Here is an 8,348-nt window from a genome sequence, read left to right on the forward strand (position 1 = left end):
GGGTGCTGGGTCAGGCGCGGATGTCACGGGCCATCCCTGGGTGACCTGGTAGCTCCTCCACATGCTGTCACAACTCTCTGCTTAGACTTGTGATTCACATCTCTCACCCGGAGCTGCGGCTATTTGCATGTATTTGTCCCCAGAAGGCGAGGGAAAATGATATACTTACCTTTTACCTCCAGAACTGAATGCCTATGGCAGACATTTAACAAATTGCCAATAAATTATTTTTGGAATTAGTAAAAATTAATTTATTAGGTGAGCTTTATTTCTAATTTAGAAGATTATTTTAAGAAAGCTGGTTGGTACCATCAGGTTTTAAATGTTAGGCAAGATTCATTTTCTATATGGAAAAACGTGTTGTCTCTAAACTGGTAAAATTGTTATACCTAAAGTGGCCACTCATGACAATCTCGAAGTCATGTTTTCTCGTGAATTCTCGTGTCTAAGGAGTAGACCAAAAAGGTTCTCATTCTCTCTTATGATTGGGACGAGTCATGATTTTTATACACATCAGAAGGAAGATACTTTTAAAAGAAAAGAAGGAGAGGGAGGCTATTTCTTTCTGAATTTGGAAAGACTCGATCTCATTACCTGTATGTCAAAGTATTTTTTTTCCATTTGGGTTCACCTGGGAAGAGGCGATAGTTGGCCACGTCGGGAACTCCACAGCGAGGCCTCTTGATCACGTCCATGGTAGCTCGGTCTAACTTCCCGGTGACTCGGAGACCGAAGAACTCCTGCAGCTCCTTAATCTTTTTAACCGTGGAATTGCCTCCTCTTGCAACCATCTCCCCAATCTGGGGCCCTCCTTTCTTTGTGTAATACTTGTCAAGGTACGCCTGAAACGGAGAGGCAGGCTGACGTCTACAGCACAAGCTCTGAGCAACACTCATGCTCAGGTAAGGCAGGACAGTATTCTTGTTATGCTAAAGACAGTCTGCACAGCATTAGCCACTTTTGGAAAAAAAAATTAGATATATTTGCATAGATAAAGCTTAGATAGATAAGTCCAAGTTATTAACAACAATTATCTTTGGGAGGTGGGATTTTAGATTTTTTTATTTGCATGCATTTTGTGCTTTTTCTACAATGACCTGCTATTTTAAGAGGGAAAAAAAATTAGAAAGAAAATAATGTGAACATTTTCCCCACAGCCCATTTATTTGTATTGAAGTCTTTACCAATTTGCAAAATAAAGACTATCCTATTTCTCTGTAAGCAACTATCAGTGTTGCCTTTTCATTGTACCCTATGTGAGATCAGTGAGTTCTTAGCTCTGTGAGGCCTCATAGTGCCGTCTCTCCTTTTATGTGAAGCAGTAGGTGTCAATCTGTTTCCTGGCTGAGACTTTTAAATAATTCAGGTGTGTTGGAATATATGGGGTGTTTTTCAAGGGGCAGGTTTTCTAGGACTGACTCTTTGTCCCTTGAAGCAAATATTAGAAAATTAGTCATAAATATAATGTTTTCATTTGCGTTTAAAGGCTTAAAACCCCTAATATATCACTCAAAACACTCTGTATGAGTTCTTAGGTGAAGTGAATAACATAGTCATGCAAATGCAGGTTTAATGTCTTCTGTTGTCCTAGGAATTTCATCCACCCAACTTGTTTCAGGAAAACAGAAAGCAGCTAAAGATTTATATCTGTATTTTATTAAACATAAATGTTTATATGTTATAAGGTGTTTGTTGTATATAAATAATATTATTTGTATATCATATGAACTATATTCAGAAACCATGTGTTTTATTATGTTCTATGTAAACTATGTGTATTATTCATTTCCGTTAAATATATTTATGTATAAATAATAAAATATTGGAAGTAATCTTAATATCTAACAATAGGGAATGTGTTAGATACATTATTATATATTGATATGAAATAATACTAGGCCTCTGCTAATATCACGTTTTTGGAAAATATTTAGTGGCATGTATAATGATTCAATATAATGGCAATACACTGAGAAGAGCAGAAGTGAAATCTTTATACAGATTATAATCACAATTTCATACATAAACCAAATCATATAATGTATATGTATTTCGTTCATGTTTATTACATCTGTATGTTAATATATCAATAATAATGTTAGCATGTATATTAACATTTAAAGTTAACACACTAATCAATGCATTGGTAATTAGCACATATAATTTAATATAGTGAACATAAGTAACATAAATAATGGAAGGAAATATATCTGAATATTAATCTTGCTTCTCTCTGAGTTATAAAATTATGGGTGACAATTTGTCTTTATCCTTTCCTATATCCCAAAGATTTCTGGTGTCAACATAAGCTGTAATTGTTAAGCAAAAAGTGAAAAGGAGTAAGACTCACTTGTTTAGACAAGGTGCTCTGTGTCCTTACTGTGTCCTTCCCGTGGGCTCAACCAGCCCTTAGTCCTTGGCCTGCTTGTGAGCAGACCTCACTTCCCTGGTGGTGGTTCTTGGTAAAATCTTAGTGAGATGAGAACCCAAGAGGAGAAAAAGGGTAAGGGAGCCCTGGAACCCAGGAGAGGTGCCCTGAAACAGAGGTGTGACTATTTGCTTTCATTTCCGTGTCTCATTAAGCTATCTGATATGCACATTTATGTTTCTTTTTTTTCTAATTCTTTTGGCAAGATGACGTTGATTCTCTGAGCTGTTCTGTTTGCTCAAGCAGATGCTGTAGTCATACAAGGCTCATGGTGAGTCTGAATCACACTCTTTAGAGGTGACCTCTGTGTGGAGCTCTGTGCTCCATATATTCTGAGGCTGTTTAAATTTCAAATATTTTGTTTCCTGTTAGAGTATGTGTTACAGTTACACTCTAAACTCTGATTTTCATTTCACAAAATATAGTCCCATAAGAAGATGCTTTGGCCACCAGCTGCGAAGAACTGATTCATTTGAAAAGACCTTGATGCTGGGAAAGATTGAAAGCAGAAGGGGACGACAGAGGATGAGATGGTTGGATGGCATCACCAGCTCACTGGACATGCGTTTGAGTAGACTATGGGAGGTGGTGATGGACAGGGAGGCCTGGCGTGCTGCAGCCCATGGGGTTGCAGAGAGTCAGACATGACTGAGCGACTAAACTGAACTGAAGAAGATGCTTAATATGCATTAAGTGAAAAGGGATCTATCACTATTATTATTATAGTACAAGCCAAGTTTGTAAATAGAAATATGTGCATATGAATACACACAGACATACAGTGATAAACTAGGATGAGGTGAGGAAGTGGGTGGGGGCTGCCAAAAACAGTGATCCAGAAAAATAATATCAAATGCAATATTTTTGGAAAAAAACTTAAAAAGACAAAAAAATTCACGGTGGAAAAAATATTAAAATTTTAAATAAAGATAGGATCTAACCTTCAGCAGTCCTTTGTCCTAGTCCCAGCCCTGAGTCATAGAAAGTATTTTGAAAAATATAGACTAAGGGATTAACAATTATGATATGTTGGTGATGGAATTAAGAATAATACTTTTAAAATCATATATGTTATATATATATATATGTTTGCTATGAACATATAGCAATAAAATTTTTACAATAAAATGGTTCTTCTTAAAAATGCGCACAAGAGGCTAGGCCTGCAGCTCAAGAAGTTTAAGGCCAGTGATAGTAAATAGGACGCAAACCATCTTCAATGAAGTAAAGGTAGAATCAGAAACGATTTCTCCTTAGAGCACGAGGACTGGTTGCTGCGGTGAGTGGGTGAGTTGCTCCCCGCTGGGTGCTCCCGCAGGACGCGGCTCCTACACGAGGAAGCACCGGCCGCCGTGCACACAGTCCACGGCCTTCTCATCACTCCCACCCGGGGGCCTCACGGTCCTCCCTGCTGGGCGTGATGATGCCTTCACAGCTACGGCTGTGGCCTGACCCAGTTCCAGACACAGGGTGGATGTTCAGTTACAATTTGAGGTCCTATCCTTTAGGCAAAATATAGCAAATATGCTTCTTTGAAGAATTATCAGGTGTTCCGAGGTACAGAGAGGCCAATGTTTTCTGTGCACTTTATTGCTAAAATTACCGACGAGGTTACCGACGAGGTTTTAGCATGCTCTCCAGAGTCAAAATGTTCAGTTAGGCACAAAGGTGCACACTTAGATTTGTGTGTTCTGTTCTAACACTTGCGTGCTGTTGGCTCAGCTCTTGGTTGTGGGATCATCTGGGCCAAGGATTTGAGGCTTCCCCAGAACTGTCCTACATGCCTCCACCTCATCATCCCCACTGGTAAAACCACAGGAGCCTGCCACTGGTGTTTGGGTGATCCTCTTTCCAGAAATTAGAATAGCAGAGGCCTGGAGAACAGGCCCAGAAGCTCTCATCCCGCCCAGCTCTTACTGAGTGTGCCTTCCGAGTGTCCCTCCCAGGAGGAAGGAGCTTAAAGCTCAGATTTAAGTGCTCCTCAAGAGAAGGTGAAGTTCAAGTTCATCAAGTTCTTCTTGATGAAGACATCAAGATACGATGTCTTCAACATTTCTTTCTGTTTTGGCAAAGTCACAGAAAGGCAACTGTGTGAATTTTCAGCTGTGTGATAAATCCTAGGTTCTAAAAAGTGTGGGCAATTCCTGTAATTTCTTTTGGTGTCAGTTTTCTCATCTATGAGATGGGTTCAGTGTCTAGCCTTCCCACACCAAGGTGAGGATCCAATGAGATGCTCAGTGTGAAAATGCTTTGAAATATATCGAAAGACTTTAACATGTTCATATCCTTTTACTCATTAATTCCACTTCTGGAAATCTATCCTGAAAAAATAATCCTTTAAATTAAGCTGATGTACAAAGATGTTCACAGAAATCTTATTCATATGGAAATATTCCATGTATCCAACTATACAAATGGAACAAATTATAGCTCACTTATTTTCTGAAATATTTGTCACTTTTAAACATGATGTTTATGAATATATAAACATTAAAATTTTATTATGATTTAATAATACAAAAAAGAAGGAACCAAAATTTGAGTGTAATGGTAATTTAAAAATATCTTTATGCACAGAAAGTAAAAGGGTAGTAAAGGTACCTGAATTTAACAATTTGTATTTGGAAGTTTTTTTAGTTTCTTCAACTTTTAAGTTCATAATGCTGCTTGCTGCTGCTGCTGCTAAGTCGCTTCAGTCGTGTCCAACTGTGCGACCCCATGGACAGCAGCCCACCAGGCTCCTCTGTCCATGGATTCTCTAGGCAAGAATACTGGTGTGGGTTGCCATTGCCTTCTCCATAAGTTCATAATAATGTGATAATAAAAGCTTCTATTATTTTAAAGACAACTTAACAGCCTGTATTAAATGTCATATTGATATTACTATTTAAAAACAAACAATAGGCTAAAACGCTATATGATGAGACTAATTATTTCATCATTTGCCAAGCCTTTGTGATAACTAGCCAATGAGAATTGAAAAGATACAAGTGGGCATGAAATAAATCAATTACAAACCTGTTTATCTTTTCAAGAATAGACTATTGTGTTCCTGGAGGAAGAAGTGACTAGCACTTGGAAACATTTCCTGCCTGGAGTTCCCAGGCACAGGGAACCGTTTGCCCGCTCTTGGTGAGCGATCGAGAGAGAAGCGAGCAGGGTGGAGGCCCAGGCCCCGGTGTGTGCTGGCCTGACTCTGGACTGAGCGGTGTCCTCCTGCAATCTGGCCTGCTGCCCCGGCTGCTGCATTCATACTCTTTCCTCTCCTTTGACAGCTCTGTCTCCAGATCTTCACACGACCAAGAAGTTCAGGTCCACATAGTTCTTTACAGAGTTCAGGTTCATTGCAAATATCCCCTCCTCAGAGAAGCCTTCCTGGACTACTCAGGTGAGAATGCCCCTCTCCCCCTCCAGGGCCCTACTAACTCTCTATCATCCTGGTAAATTTATTTTTTAATATCACATGGACACTTATTGATTGCCTGGCTTGTCTCCTCCCAGCTCTTCCCACTCCTCCGTCATGCCCATGTCAGTGCTGGAAGAACAGGAACTTTACTTGTTTTGTTCACTGATGTTTCTCCACTGCTTAGGACAAACCCTGGCACATAGCATATAGTAAGTGAAAGGGTGAAAGTGAAAGTTGCTCAGTCGTATCCAACTCTTTGCGACCCATGGACTATACAGTCCATGGAATTCTCCAGGCCAGAATACTGGAGTGGGTAGCATTTCCCTCCTCCAGGGGATCTTCCTGACCCAGGGATAAATTCAGGTCTCCTGCATTGCAGGGGCATTCTTTACCAGCTGAGCCACCAGGAAAGCCCAAGAAAACCAGAATGGGTAGCCTATCTCTTCTCCAGCGGATCTTCCCGACTGAGGAATCGAACCGGGGTCTCCTGCATTGCAGGCGGATTCTTTTACCAACTGAGCTATCAGGGAAGCCATTCAATAAATAATTGGTAAATGAATAAACTTAAGCTGTTTTATGAAATAAGTCTATTTTCATGTCATTTCATTTGTTGTATTGTTGCCTGAGTTGTTAGCTATTTCTTTAAACTATAAGGTGGGACAGTAATTTTTTCTAGTCATTGGGATGCACTTAGGAGGTTTGCCTAGATCATACCAGCCTGCTGAAGAGTGATACCCTTTCCTTCCTGGAGCTGATGCCTAGGGCCCCTGCAGGCAGGAGAAGGCCTGTTTGCCAGGTGTCAACAAGTTTCCTTGATCCTTGGTCAAAGGTCTTTCAAAGTATGTCGTAAGGGAAACTGAAGGGGGCTGACTTGCTTTGGAGAGAAAGAGTAAGGGGTCACTGTGAAAATGACAGTGTTAGTTACTCAGTCGTGTCTGACTCTGCAACCCCATGGATTGTAGCCCTCCAGGTTCCTCTGTCCACGGGATTTCCCAGGCCATTCCCTTCTCTGGGGCATCTTCCCTACCCAGGGATCAAACCCAGGCCTTCCACACTGCAGGCAGATTCTTTACCATCTGAGTCACCAGAGAAGCCCCAGGGGGTCACTAGAGACCCCTAACATTCCAAGAACACCTAATTCTTTCCTAATACTCTTAGCAAGGACAGATTTCTTTCAAGGCTGGCTGGCCTTATTCCTGCATAGACCACTATGGGGTCAGTTAACTGTTTTCTGAAAGGTCCGATAATTAATATTTTCTGTTTCATCACGTGATTTCCACCATTGCGGTACAAATGCAGAAGATGATTTGTAAACAAACAAGGGTGGCCGGTTTGGGCCCGATGACCATAGCTTATCTGAACCTGGACAAAACCATGGTTTTTCAGCCACCAGATCAGTTCTAACCTCAGTATGACAATCTTTCTGGAGGTCCAGTGGCATGAAACTGGGTAAGCGCAAAGGCTGGTGGCAAAATACGATTGGAAATAGACCCAGGTAATATTCTGAGATATGTTAATTAGAATTTAGTTCGTCTGAAAGTTGTTTCAAGTCAAAGAACGTTCAACTCGACTGCTCTGTACTCGGCACCCACTGTGCTGTTTATATGGAGAGCTGATATTCAAAACATTGAACGACCGGTGTGGCAGGGGGACTGATCAGTTAGAAAGCAAGAGTGGCATGAGCCATCAGTAGGGCCACGCGGTGTGTACAGAAGAAGCAGCCCACGAGTGTAGCCTGGCAGGTAGGAAAGCAATCCCCAGCAGGGCTGCAATCACAAGTATGCTGTCTTTGTGACAGATATACAAAACAGAGGCCTTGGTGCAAAAACGTCTCACTACACACCTTTCACGAACGTTGGAAATTCCTCCACTGAAGGTTTATTTCTTTAGGCTAAAGTTTGACATCTTTGTTTTAAATGTAAAAAAAAACAAAAGCAAAAAAATCCCTCCCACCACCCCCACCCCCCAAAAAAACACCCAAAAAATGCTTGGAAGCAAATATACATTGAATCACTTTGAGTCACTCTTAGTCTTTGAAGGAATTCTGGTATGCTGAATGAATTATTTGTATTCAATCCTTGCCAACAGTCAGTTGGGAGAGATTTTGAAAGAGAAAGATACAGAAAGTGTAAGTAAATAAGGGACTTTGGGAATATGCTTTGGAGAGGAAAGACCTTGGCATGAGAAGTGGGTTGGCCGGTTCGTTTCAAATTTTGATCAAATTTGCCCTGAGTATAAAAGCCATTTTTCTGAAAAATGAACACAGGAAATCTTTCTGTTGTGACTGTTAGGAATCTTAGCACTAAATTTGCAACCCACCTCTACTGTGCAGTGGAGAAGGCGATGGCACCCCACTCCAGTACTCTTGCCTGGAAAATCCCATGGATGGAGGAGCCTGGTGGGCTGCAGTCCATGGGGTCGCTAAGAGTCGGACACGACTGAGCGAGTTCACTTTCACTTTTCACTTTCATGCATTGGAGAAGGAAATGGCAACCCACTCCAGTGTTCTTGCCC

At 41.0% G+C, this 8,348-nt stretch overlaps 1 protein-coding gene across 1 annotated transcript in view; it reads right to left on the reverse strand.

Annotated features, from left to right (window-relative positions):
* The window catches only part of MMP20 (matrix metallopeptidase 20), a 57,621-nt gene that overhangs the window by 48,549 nt on the left and 724 nt on the right, over nt 1-8,348 (reverse strand). The window contains exon 2 of the mRNA XM_010834083.1: nt 595-842. Coding sequence (XP_010832385.1) covers nt 595-842 — 248 coding nt within the window. The remainder of the gene's footprint in view (nt 1-594; nt 843-8,348) is intronic.

The sequence above is a fragment of the Bison bison genome, unplaced genomic scaffold (assembly GCF_000754665.1).
Source record: "Bison bison bison isolate TAMUID 2011002044 unplaced genomic scaffold, Bison_UMD1.0 scf7180017864010, whole genome shotgun sequence".
NCBI classification, from domain to species: domain Eukaryota; kingdom Metazoa; phylum Chordata; class Mammalia; order Artiodactyla; family Bovidae; genus Bison; species Bison bison.